The 13,705-nt window shown below is 44.1% G+C and overlaps 1 protein-coding gene across 1 annotated transcript in view; it reads right to left on the bottom strand.

The window, feature by feature from the left end:
• The window catches only part of PLAC8L1 (PLAC8 like 1), a 76,884-nt gene extending 66,385 nt beyond the window's left edge, over positions 1–10,499 (bottom strand). Inside the window, exons 1-2 of the mRNA XM_078653299.1 lie at positions 10,439–10,499; positions 6,223–6,301 (exon numbers count right to left, since the gene is read on the bottom strand). Coding sequence (XP_078509425.1) covers positions 6,223–6,301; positions 10,439–10,499 — 140 coding nt within the window. The remainder of the gene's footprint in view (positions 1–6,222; positions 6,302–10,438) is intronic.
• Positions 10,500–13,705: the final 3,206 nt, after the last annotated feature.

Genomic DNA, 13,705 nt, shown 5'->3' with positions numbered 1-13,705 from the left:
CCTGGGAAGATGCACCCTCACCTAGCAGAAGAAGCCGAAATGTTCTGCAAATGAAACAAATGTATTTTATTTCATTGTATTCCATAGAGTATGTCATGGGAACCCCAAAATCAATAGGCGGTCCCAGAAATGTTAATTTAGGCTTGTAGAATTGAAATGTGATTGGTGTGTTGACCTATCCTACTTGGGGACCAATCGAAATTGGGGATTCTGACACTTGCAACATTTGGGGGGTGGTACACTGACCCAAAAACAGTATAACTAGCCTAGGTTTAGCTAGAGAAATTATCCGACTTGTCCGAATAGCTGACCTGTCACTGACCCAACGCACTCAATAGGTGACTTGATACAGAGGGCTGCGGAGCACTCTGTCCGAACTTTCCATAGACTCTAGAGGTTTTAAACCTTAAGTGCTGGCGGAGCACTTTGCTGGGGAAATCGATAACCCAATCGGGGTTCTGGCTGATAGCTGCAGAGAGGGTGGAGCGCAGGCGTTGCTTCCGAACTGCGGGTGCTGGTCGTGCCTTGGTGGTCCTGTCCTGATCCTGGGTTTCCTGTCGTGTCCATTCTGCACCTGCTGATGACGGGTTTCCTTTGGGGTCCCTCCTGTTCTTAACTGACCTGTGGCCAGGGTTGGTCTTCACACCATTCTAGGTAAATATAGTGCTGAAACTCTATACTGCACTTTTCTATTTTTCTGTCTTTTGCTTCAATAAAGACATATCTTTGCATATATTGATTTTCCATGCTTTTTCGCAAACCCACTGAATGAAAGCTCATACGATATTTGTCGTTATTCTAGCATGTTCCATTTTTCTTACCCATCCTTAGTAAAATTCCTTTTCAAGTTTATGACATAGATGTTCTTTGTCTTTTCCCATTGTTTAGTCGATTCAAGTAATTGCACCAGTTTATTAGTATGGTCTATGTGCATTTTATCTATAGTTCCTCTTTATGGGGAAATATTTCACTGTGACATTCTAGTATGCTCTTTATTCTTCCCCGTCTTTTAGTCTTTCCAAACTAAGTTTAAATTCTGAAACTGCTGCCTAGCATGTTCCTTGTTCTTACCTCTCTTTAGATTCACAAATGGTTGGTTTTATATACTTCCTTTATGGATACGTGCTCTTTGTAATTCTGGTTATCGATTGCTTGCTCGTTGTAAATCTCTTGTTTTCGGAGCTTGATGAATCTTAGATAACGGTTTTCAAAACTTCCTGAGTTTGTGGTTATTATAGTACAAATAGAATAAAATAAAGTATAAGTATTTTGGTATCTGCCTTTTTCTTCACAGCTAGCTCCCTGATTCATCGTGGTGATTAGGTACCCGTAACGGTGGCTTGGTAAGTCGGGTACAAGAGAAATATATAGAAAGGAACTGGGATACTGGTAGTAGAGTGTATGGTCACCCGATTGATAAAATGGTGAATTGAAATATATGGGCCCGATACGTGTATGGTAAATCTGTTGGTTGGGTGACCTGCGCGCTCTATCAGCAGCGCCAAAATTAAGGTCAGGGAAAACCTTGTCTTAAACAGGCAAAAGGAGAAGAAATGCTTTATTTCTCATCGTTTTTGATGTTTCCATGTGTGCCGCGTTGTGCAGCACTCATAGAAAGAGCAACAGTTTTATCTATATTTTTATCAATTTAATAAGTAGCAAAACATTTTATCTCTTGTTCCCTGCAAAGTTTTTTTTTTAAATCATGCAATAAAGGGGCATATTACCAACAACTAGCGATAATTTTTGTCTCTAACTTGTTTAGAGACAAAAATTATCGCGGCAAATCGGCGATTTTTATCGCAGATAAACCTTGCTATTAGCAAGGTTTATCGCAAATGCGATAAAAAACTGCCGCAATGCATGAATATCGCTGAAAAGTCAGCGATATTCATGCATTATCGAGCAAATGCTCTTAGCCATGTTATCCACCTCCCATTGGATAACATGGCTTAGAACTGCTCAGGGCAGGTGTTAGCTTTTGGAGATATTCGCGCTTAGCGCGAATATCTCCAAAAGTTGGTAATAGGAGATAGCGATGTTAGCGACTGTTTCCAGTCGCTAACATCTTGGCACGCCCACTTTGCATGTCATTAGTGATAAATATCACTGACATGCAAAGCGGGGCCCAAGATGGTCGCTATCTCCTATTAGCTGTCGCTAACTGGTGTTAGCGACAGCTTGGTAATAGGGAGATAATTTTATCTCCGCTTTCTTGGCTTTTAAAGCCAAAAAAGCGGAGATAAACCCCCTTGATAATATGCCCCAAAGTTTTTCATAGAAAGAGCAACAGGCCATTGTTTATGTACAGGAAGGTGACCGACCCTTACTGCACATAAACAATATTTTTTTTTTTAAATGACACTATGTAACTTCTATGTGTGCTGTACTAAGCAGCACACATAAAAGTTACAAAACACCATTTAAAGATTGTTTATGTGCAGGAAGGGAGACCTTCCTGCACTCAAGCAATCTTCCCCTCAACGCAGACACCCTTGCAGTATGGTGCCTTCATTGGCACTAGACTGCTAAATTTAGCGCCAGTGCAGGGGGAAACACAGTCTGCTTAGAACTACAGTGCCAGGACGCATCACTGTATCACTAACACACATACGCTTCTCAAACAAAATATTTTATGTAAAATTTGTGGCCAAACAGATATCCAAGGGATATTGCCCCAAGGATTTTATCATCACGTTCCAAGATTCCTTAAAACTTCCAGAAGCCTGTTCGGTCTTCAGCTTTCCTCTCAACCGATTCAACATCCCTTGTTAAGAGTGAGAAGACTCTATCGACAGGCAACTACTGTTCCAGTTGCAAACACGTTGATGCAATTATATATGCCTTTATCCTGTCTTCCCAAGCTGACTACTCCAAGATACTGCACCTTCTGAGGAAGGGCATATACATGCAGCTGAAGCTGGCTGCTGCCACTGGCAGGGTATGAGAGCAGGAGGAGGCCAGAGAGCAGTAGGAAAATAAAGGGGCATATTACCAACGATTAGCGATATTTACCGCTAACGAGGCTTAGCAACGAATTTTTTAACGCTAAGCATCGCCAGAAATTATCGCAGAGATAACTTGCTATTAGCAAGGTTTATCTCAGAAGTGATAAAAATCCTCACGCTAACTGCCAAATGAGAGATTATCACTGGAAAACCAACGATAATCTCTCGAAGTTTGGAGTTAGCTTGATGATAGGGGCTCACAAACTTAGCCATGATATCCACCTTCCATAGGATATCATGGCTAAGTCAGGAAAATACCAGGTGTAAAAAAAGCAGTGCTAACCGCGGTTAGCACTGCTTTTTTTATCACTAAATCGGGTTAGCGAAATCCTAGATAATAGGAGAAATGTCGCTTAACAACATTTCTCCTATTATTTTTCTCTGGAACGCCCCCTTTGCATCTCATTAGAGATGCAAGAGGAAGCGTAGAGAAAAAGGGTGCTAACATGCGAATTTGCGTGTTAGCACCCTGTTGCTGATAGGGAGATAATTTTATCTCCGCTTTCTTGGCTTTTAAAGCTAAAAAAGCGGAGATAAATCCCTTGATAATATGCCCCAAAATCTTGCTTTTCCCAAGTTCAATGGGGTTTGCTTGGAAATCACTGGAAGAGGGTTCAGCCAACCGAACGTGCACACTGACAAGGTGTTAATTAATGAAGAACTGGGGCTCATAACTAGTCTATTCACCTTTTCCTTGCGACTGTTCCTTCATTTGGAGAGAAGCCTAGAAATATATAAAAATACCATTGTTGGACCCGATACTCGTCAGGTAGCATTTTCTTGAACATTTTCTTATGTGGCCTCCAGGCTTTAGGCACTTTACGACTGTAAATACGTTGTGAAAATGTGCGCTCCCTTCTCCTATCCGTATTGGGAAGTGGAGCTGTTTCCCTGTCCTGAAACATGAGCTGATCTGTCATTGCAGACAAATGGGTGCGCACTGGCATAGATTGTAAGATAACTCCTGAGCAGCTTGCTATTGTAGGCTGCTGTGAGTAGGCACCCACACCTGTAGTGCCTATGATTGCGTGTGCCTCCTGCCAACACACATATTAGTTAAACCCATATCCAGTATGCTGTGCAGACTTGAGCGGGTGCACTGGAACCACTGGTGCTGGACACTATTTGTCCCTCCTGCCATCGTAGGTCTGGGTGCGCAATAGTGCACGTGCGCCCAGGTAGTGAGGAATATCTATTTTCACTACCTATGAGGCCTGCTCTTCCCATAAGTTCATATTTCACACTGCGATGGTGGATTGCAGTGGAGCAGCCTCATGATGATTCCCATCAATGGATTGCCGTGTCAAACCTTTTCCATTGGTAAAAGAGGTTTTTGTTATATCTTATTTAGAAACGCCACATATAGAATATGTACATTTCTATGTTCGAACAGTCTCAGGGACCATAGTGTCTGCCTCCAGTGGACACCACAGGGGTAAGAGGGAGCACATCTGGGCATTCCCCAATCGACAGCCATAAAGCATGGGCATTTCACAGAAACAGCAGACCTCTGTCATTTGTAGGCCAATTGGGATGGATTGAAGATAGAGGTTGTGACTCTTATCCTCCAAGGGCCAGATCATGGCCCCACTAAAGATTAAGATCTGCATTCCAAAGCCCAATGGCCAACAGGTCTACAATATAGGCAAGACATCTGTGGTACAAAGGGAAAACCCCCCTAAACCACCCCAACTTCAAAGAAACAGTATAACTACGAGTGCCAACCTTCAGTTGTGGGTGAGATACACTTGTGGGGATGTGCAATCAGAGAATCCAGACTGCGTGGTGTACACTGTCAGAGGACTCCATTGTGCACATGAAGAATAACTGTCCCAATAGAGACTGGACTGGGCCGAGGATTTGCTGAAATGTGGCGCCCTGAAGTGTGCTCTCCAAGGGCCTGACCGCTGGTCTCCTGTTCTCTTGGAGATCTCAGGGACATCTAAGATCTGCCCCAAGAGTCCTACACCATCTTCCTGTGACATTGCCCCCCTTGGCTACTTAATCTACACTGGCACTGTGGTGTGAGCATGGACCTAAGACTTGTGTCTGGAGACTGGGTTGGCTATTGCGGAGCCCCAGAAATCTTGCCAGCATCTACGGTATGTGTTTCCCATACTGCAGGGACCTCAACACTCATAAGCATCTAGTGGTGGTGAGCGGATTCACCAATTGTGGGATCTCGCATGACCCGTTCAGTCCATCGTGCAGCATCTCGCTCGTGCGACACGCCGACTGCATGCTCATTGTGTGCGGCATCTGATTTACAGGGTGCGGCCCTTGGAGGTCAGGGGTGTAGCCAGAGTAGTGCCTCATTCTAGATCATGTGGCTCTGCTGAACTTGTGCCTGTGTGTGTGACCGGACTGGTCTGGTGCAACCTGTATCATCATACACCGGATGTTGTGCCTTATTTTCAGGGAAGTACGGAATTGCAACCCTTTGCTGTGTATGTGACCGGAATTGCCTGGTGCAACCCAACTCAACGTGCACCGGATATTGTGCCCCCTTTCTAGGGAGGTGCGGAATTTGCAACTCATCATGTTTGAAATCTGAAGTGTTTGGTGAGACCCCCACCCCACGTGCACCAGGTGCTGTGCTCAGATGACCTGGGCACAACCTGGATCATCATGTACCGATCGGGTCACAGGCTCTCCTCTGTTACTCATGATTCATTGGTTGTTCCCTTGTTGACCCTCATTGTGGCAGACCAGCTGCCCACTCTACACCTGGCCCCTCTGAAATACATCTTAGTTCCAGGTAGTAGCGAGAGAGATTGTGTTGTATTCCATTTCCATGGTTACTTAATGTGACATTGAAATGTACAGGGGGATTCCAGCTGATCATTCGAGGTCCGGCAGTTATGCGGAGACCTCTGAAGTTGGCTGGTGCGTTGGGACTGTGCTGTGTATCTTTGGAGAATAAAGAAGACAGTAATCATCTTTATGCATTCGTGGATTCATTGAAGAACCCTTATTACATTTGTCGATGATTGGGATCTCCTTGTACATTCTACAGCACTTCCTGACTTTATTCGGGAGCTTACCGCTTTCTACATTGTTTGATGTGCAGTGCTTTGTATCATGTTTAGACTGAGGTGCTGAAGCGTTCAAATCTAATTAGCGGCAGGTCGTATGTTTTTTTGTTTTTGTTTTAAAATATTTAATTTGGGCCTACCACTCCTCCAACTGCTACTTCGCGAGCGCTCAGTCCTACCGGCACGCGCAATTCGGAATCTTCCTCACTGGAGATTTTTCTGCTCTCCGGCCATTCTCCTTCCTCCCGAGTTCCAGCACTGCTCACGTCACGTCCTCACGACAGGGTGACACGGGGTCACACAACGTGCTACCATTTTGTCAGGCACCAACGTTTCTGCATTTTCTGAGTGGTGACGCGCACACCAGTTAATGTTTTCTGAAATCGTACCCGTAGTTATTAAAGTCGGTGACGCGCACATCTCTGCACATTCATTAAATGCTCACTGTTTCAAGATTTAAATGTGCTCATGGAAAGTCAGTGATGCGCACACCTGTTTCTATATAAAGCGCATTTTTGAATTTATTGCAGCGCACTACTGTTTCTACATAACGCACATTTTGAATTCATTGCAGCACACTTCTCTATTGTTTTAAACCAGTGACAGGCACACCTGTATTAAGTGTGTTTCTCTGTTTTTCTGTTTCATGTCCCCAATTCTAGCTCTGTTACAGTTTTACTTGATGAACTTTACACTTGTTTTATGATATTTATGGCTCATTTTACTTCAAGTGTGATTGATGGTTATGTACATTAAGTTCTAATGTATGATTTTTTTCACTGAGGCATATTTCAATTTTCAGGGACATTTCTACATTTCATGTTTTAGTCATTTTGCCTTTTCTTTATTAATTACACATTGGTGGATCTTTTGCTGTCTGCATATTTTTAGTTCATACTATTCGTTGATCTAAACATTTAAAATGCAATATATTGTATGTCCTCCACATTTCTTACCGGAACCAGGTATACCTAAAACAAAATGGAAGCAATGGTTTAAAGGTTTTGCCAGCTATATAATAGCTGTGGATGGGTCCAAATTTGAGCCGGTTAGGACACTAGCTCTTCTTTACAATAATCTTGGTGCAGAAGGACAATGTATTTTTGATCATTTGCCAGTGGTCACTCAAACTGAAGAAACTGATTGGGATGCTTACAAAGACGCAGTTTGCAGACTTGCTAACTATTTTAAGAATGACACCAGCGTTGTAGTGGAGAGACGCAAGTTCTACACTAGACGTCAATTTAAGTTCGAATCTATTGATACTTTTCTAGCTGAATTGAGAGTTTTACTTGCCACATGTGAATTTGACGGTAATATTGATTCTTATCTAAGAGACAAGCTAATCGTTAACTGTTTCAACAAAAAAGTGCAAGAAAGATTACTTTGTTGTAGAAATCCTTCCTTAAATAAAACTCTTGAATTAGCCAGAGGCATTGAAAGATCAGTTGTAGCACATAGAGAATTGAATAAGGCTATAAATTGATCCTGTGGCTGAACCATTTAATGCTATTGGCACTAGACCTAAAGCTACATTCAGCAAACCAAAAGAGATTAAAAAGCAAAGTGTTTGTTACAGATGTGGATCTTTTACACATCTAGCCAATGCAAAGAATTGTCCTGCTCTTGGTAAACTTTGTGTTAACTGCAAGAAATATGGTCATTTTTCACGATGGTCGGACCCCTTCCGACTGAACCGAAATTTGTTGCCCGGATTCCTTTCCAACCGAGCCATTCTGATGGGCTCGGTCGGAAAGGAATCCGACTCGGATTTCTGGATTACGGACGACAGGCTCGGAGAGCCCGTCCACAAATCCCTCAGTACTCACCCGGCCGCCTCTTTGCGACCGAGGGAGTACGATGGCAGTTTCTCACTGCCTTTTGGTGCTGGTTTTTCCGGCATGAAGAGGCAGTCAGAAACTGTCTTTGGGGGCCCCCAGTAGGGCCCCCATGGGTGTGAGGCTGCCGAACGGCAGCCTGGGGCACATATGGTGCCCCTCTGTAGATCCCTGCACCTGGTGGCAGGCACCTTGGGGTGCCGGCCACAGGGTGCAGGGATGAACTGCAACCCTGCTTTTCACAATGCAAGCATGCATTCCACTCGGAATGCATGCTTGCCTTGTAAAGTATACGAGTGTGACCGAAACCTGTTCGGTCGCAGCGTACTAGCAGGGCCGTAACCGACGACAGCAGGTCAGTCGGTTACGGCTCCTGACCGATGTCAGACGGACCCGAGTTCTTCAATGGATCCAAGAAGGCATAAAGATGATTACTGTCTTCTTTATCTCCAAAGTTACACTGCACAGTCCCAACAGACCAGCCTACTTCAGAGGTCTCCGCATAACTGCGGGACCTCGAATGATCAGCTGGAATCCCCCTGTACATTCCAATGTCACATTAAGTAACCATGGAAATGGAATACAACACATTGGCTGGGTTGAAAAAACTATTCAGAGACAGTTCAGAAGCGGGTCAAGAGACTGCGTGACTCCTTTGTCGTTTGAGACATGTGGGTGAACTTTCTAAGTGGCTGCTAACCTCTCCCTTTTTTAAGTCTTCCTTCTAATTAAAACTGTTACATGTTCCCATCGGCTTCTCGAGGACCCAGACTAAGTGTGACTTCGGTTGTGGTGGCCCAGTGTCCAGGAGGCGGGCAGATTATCTTCAATCAGGGGCTTTAGGACAATTGGGGTGAACTGGAGGATGGAGGGAGGCTTGGGCCATAGAGTTTGCAGAGGGTGAACCATTGACCTCCTTGGTACCAGTGGCACTGCATTAGGGTGCCCAGAGCGTATGTGTGTGTGTGTGTGTGTGTGTAAGAGCGTGCCGTACAAGTGTGTGTGAGTGAACGTGTGCAGACCGACTGTGATTTCACGACACTGGCCGGTGGTGCCGCCTTATACATTGATTGTTGCCAAAATCACAATACATTTTGACATTGGGTTTATCGCATGTGGCTTCTGCTCGCAGTGCTGCTGAAAAATGTTCTATTTTTGTGTATGTACATCATTTTTATATTGTGCACAGTATAAGGGTGCTCTGTCTTTCAGTTAGGAGCGGTTGGATTAGGAATTGTCCACAGTGTGCATACCAGTGAAATCATAACAATACAAGTGGACCTTGTACCGCTAGTAATATTTCTGAATGTGTTTTATGCCCAAAAGTATGTGATGGTCATGTTACAATGATTGAATATGTGTGTGAACATAAACTTTTTTAAATACATCCTGTGTGAAGTCTCTTGTGATGCTCAGTATATTTATCGAAAGTGGCTGCTGGGACTTTGCTTTACACATTGCCTCTGTAGTGATCCTGACTGCTCAGGGCCAAGCTACCCAAATGTGATCAGGGTTTATACAGCAAATGTAATCACCTGCCCTGGAGGGTTGCGGTAGTTCTGCCTGGCTGGGGACATCCCTTCAGGCAAACAGACACTGCCGGTTCCAACAACCCTGTCCTACTTCTTCCTTGCATGTAACGTAGAGGTGTATGGAAGGTTTACTCCAGAAAATATTGCCAATTCACATGTATGTCTTTCCTTCTTGTTACACCCTGCACCTAAAATCATCTTCAAACTAGTCGGGAAGGTTTACTTGAGGTTCTGTTTCCTGCACTATAAAGGCTACATTACGAAAACTAAATGTTTACATTTCCAGCTCAATTAATTTCACAATATTGTCACACTTGTCATCCTTATTAAGGTTCCCCTTCAGGACACCCCATGGTATGTTTATTTTTTTTAACAGTTGTTACAAGCTCTTGGGGAGAGAAGGGGAGGAGGTTGCCTTGTTAAATGAGGACCAGGGACTGAGTCTCACTCAGAAGAGAGCAATAAATTAAACATAATCAAGATGTATCTTAGAAAAGCAGTGGAATTGTGCACGAAGTGCAGCTCCATCGTGGCTCATTTACTGGTTAAGGGATGGACATAAATCATTGTAGGCAAAGGTTTTAAACATCTAGGGAGCTTCACCGCATGAATATGTATACACTCAGTTCATTCTGAAATTGTAGCATTCTCAATGACTAAAGTGGTGGTGCCAGTGGGAAAACATCCTGTACAGAGCAGCAGAACAAGTTACTTACCTTCACTAATGCTATTTCTAGTGGATACTCTATCAAACGCAGATTCCTCACCTTGTGAATATTCCCCAGGTATATGACTGGATCTGGAAACTTTTCAGCAGTACTCCTGCATGCCATTAGGTGGCATTGTGTTGTTCCGCAATTAAATTGTTCCACTCTGGAAATGACATGTGGAGCCACATACAAGCACCACTCAGACGCTGACGTCGGTGGTTTTCTAGGCTGTACCCTCCTCCATACAAAGAGCACTGCCGCAGATTGGTTTGACCAGTGCGCAGATCTCTAGATTTCTGACCACATATTTCTCACCTTGTGGATGGACATCAAAGCAGTACATCTCAGATGGTGGTTCTGTGAAATCGTCCTGCATTGGGCAGCAGATTTTGATGTGAGAACAATCTAGTGGGAGATGGTCCTTTTCTGCACTGCCTTACCCATTATCGTCCCTGCGAATACAAAAAAGAGCTGATTGTACATGTGATGTTCCTTGGTACGATTAATGTAAAAACGTAGTTCTCTCTTAGGATTTAGCCTATGGAGTCTTTTCTCCTCCTGGGAAAGGTGAGGTGGGTAGGAGAATGCCTGGAGGGTGATTGTTTGCCTGATATGAAAAGGGGTGACCACCTTAGGTAGGAAGGAATATGCCACTTACCAGTATGCATCTGGTCTTGGAATGTAGAGCTGCAGGGTTGTACACTTAGCAATAGATCGCCACCTGGTGTTGGGCTCGGATGATTGCAGGTTGTTGTCTTCTTGGAAGAAGTCTTTGTAGTCACGAGATAGGTGACTCCTCCCTTGGACAATACTGTGCATGGTCATCAACTCCATCCTCAGATTGTTTTTCGCCATGATGGGAAATGAAGGAGTTAGTAGAAGTAAAGAGAAAGGATGTCCATGCGTGTGCATCTAAGTAAGATGAGTACTGGCACGGATACCAGTCCGGGGGATGCGGGAGGGCGTGTACAACTTTGCAGCTCTACATGCCAAGAACAGATGCATACTGGTAAGTAGCATATTCCGTTCGAGGCATATGAGCTGCAGATTGTACACTTAACAACGATTGTGCAGGAGGTCTCCCCTAGCGGTGGTCGCTTGTATCCGTTGCAGCATACTGAAATAGTGTTTTAAGGACAGCTTGCTGCTTGGCTTGCACGTCAACACAATAGTGTTTAGTGAAGGTGTGTATGGTAGACCATTTTGCTGCCTTACATATGTCCTCTAGTGGTATGTTTCCTAAGAAAGCCATAGAGGCTCCTAGTTTGCGAGTGGAGTGTGCTCTAGGAGGAACTGTTAGTGTCCGTTTAGCTTTTTGATAGCATATTTGAATACACTTTAAAATCCATCTGGCAATTCCTCCTTTAGAGATGGGATTGCCCTTGTGTGGGGAAGAGAAAGATACAACCAGTTGTTTTGTCTTCCTGAAGGATTTAGTCCTGTCTGTGTAGTATAAAAGAGCTCTTCTAACATCTAAGGTGTGTAAAGCCCTTTCCGCAACAGAGTCTGGTTTTTGAAAAAACACTGGTAACTCTACTGATTGGTTAAGGTGAAAAGGATGAATCTCTTTTGGCAGGAATTTTGGATTGGGTCTAAGAACCACTTTGTTAGGGTGTATCTGAAAAAATGGTTCTTCTATTGTGAATGCTTGTATTTCACGAACTCTTCTGAGAGAGGTGATGGCAACAAGGAAGGCAGTCTTCCATGTTAGGAATTGCAGTTCACACTTGTGTAAAGGCTCAAAAGGGGGACCCATAAGTCTTGTAAGGACCACGTTTAGGTTCCATACTGGTGCAGGTGGTAACCTAGGTGGGATTATTCGTTTTAATCCTTCCATAAATGCTTTTATCGCAGGTACTCTAAAGAGAGATAGATGCTGTCAATTTTGTAAATAGGCTGCAATTGCTGCTAGGTGCAGTCATATGGAAGAATAAGCCAAGTTGGACCTTTGTAGGTGTAGAAGGTAGCAAATAATATTTTGGATGGAAACATCCAATGGATCAATGTGATTGTTGTTACAGTATATTGCAAATCTTTTCCACTTAGCAGCATAACATGCTCTAGTGGTGGGTCTTCTAGCTTCTTTAATGATATTCATACAGTCTGGTGGTAAGTTTAAGTAGCCAAACTCTAAGACCTCAGGAGCCAGATCGCCAAATTCAGTTTGCTTGGTTCTGGGTGCCTTATTTCTCCATGGTTCTGTGTTAACAGGGATGGCGTGAGCCGTAATTTTTGATGTGGAACCAGTGAGAGATCTAGTAGCTTGGTGAACCACGGCTGACGTGCCCATGTGAGGGCCACTAGTATTAGTTTAAGAGACTGTTGTCTGAGCTTGCGTACTACTAGTGGAATGTGTGGGAGAGGCCGAAAAGCGTACGCAAATCTGCCTGACCAGTTCATCCATATTGCATTCCCCTCCGACCGTGGGTGTGGAAACCTGGCGGCGAAGGTTGGGTATTTTGCGTTTTCGTGGGTGGTAAACAGATCTATTTGTGGCTGCCCCCACCTTTGGAAAAATGGTTGGAGAACCTGTGGGTGCAACTCCCATTTGTGAATCTGTTGTGACTGACGACTCAACAGATCTGCTATCTGATTGTGAATTCCTGGAAGGTGTTCTACCGTCAGGTGTATGTTTTGAGGGATGGCCCATCTCCAAATGGTCTGTGCAAGCTGGGGCAGTTGCAGAGAGTGTGTGTCCCCCTGTTTTTGTATATAATACATAACTGTCATATTGTCCGTCCGGGTTAGAACAGCTTTGTTTTGTACTTGTACTTGAAAAGTCTTGAGTGCTAGGAAAATCGCTAGCAACTCTAAATGATTGATGTGGAACAGTTTTTGTTGGCTGTTCCATTGGCCTTGAGTGGTATAGTGCAGGAGATGGGCTCCCCATCCTGTGAGGGATGCATCTGTTGTGAGCACTATTTGTGGAACATGGTCTAGGAACGGCCGTCCCTTTGTCAAGTTTTTGGTGTTCCACCATTGCAGAGAGCGATATGAATGGCTGTCCACCAACACCAGGTCTGTGAGCTGACCTTGAGCCTGATTCCACTGTTGTGCTAGACATTCTTGTAGTGGGCGCATTTGCAGTCTTGCGTGAGGGACTATGAAGATGCAAGACGCCATCATGCCTATTAGTTTCATGAACACTCTGGCTTGAAGAGAGTGTTGGCATTGAAAAAGGGAGACTAAGCTCTGAATGCTTTGAATCCTGGCTTGACTGGAATAGGCTAGAGCTGCCGATGTGTCTATGGTAGCTCCTAGATATTGGAGAACGTGCGAAGGCTCTAGGTGCAACTTGGTGTAGTTTATTGTAAACCCTAAGTCATGTAATGTTTGTATTGTTTGTTTTGTGTGTTGTACACACTGGTTGAACGATCTTGCCTTTATGAGCCAGTCGACGAGGTACGGGAAGACATGTATTTGTTGTCTTCTGAGATGTGCTGCTACTACTGCTAAGCACTTTGTAAACACTCGTGGTGCTGTTGTGACCCCGAATGGAAGGACTTTGAACTGATAGTGTTGTCCTTGTATGACAAATCTTAGATACTTCCCGTGCGCAGGATGTATAGAAACATGAAAATG

The sequence above is a fragment of the Lissotriton helveticus genome, chromosome 7 (genome assembly GCF_964261635.1).
Source record: "Lissotriton helveticus chromosome 7, aLisHel1.1, whole genome shotgun sequence".
NCBI classification, from domain to species: domain Eukaryota; kingdom Metazoa; phylum Chordata; class Amphibia; order Caudata; family Salamandridae; genus Lissotriton; species Lissotriton helveticus.
The sequence above is the reverse complement of the archived record's forward strand: the minus strand, read 5'-3'. Positions and strand labels throughout refer to the sequence as shown.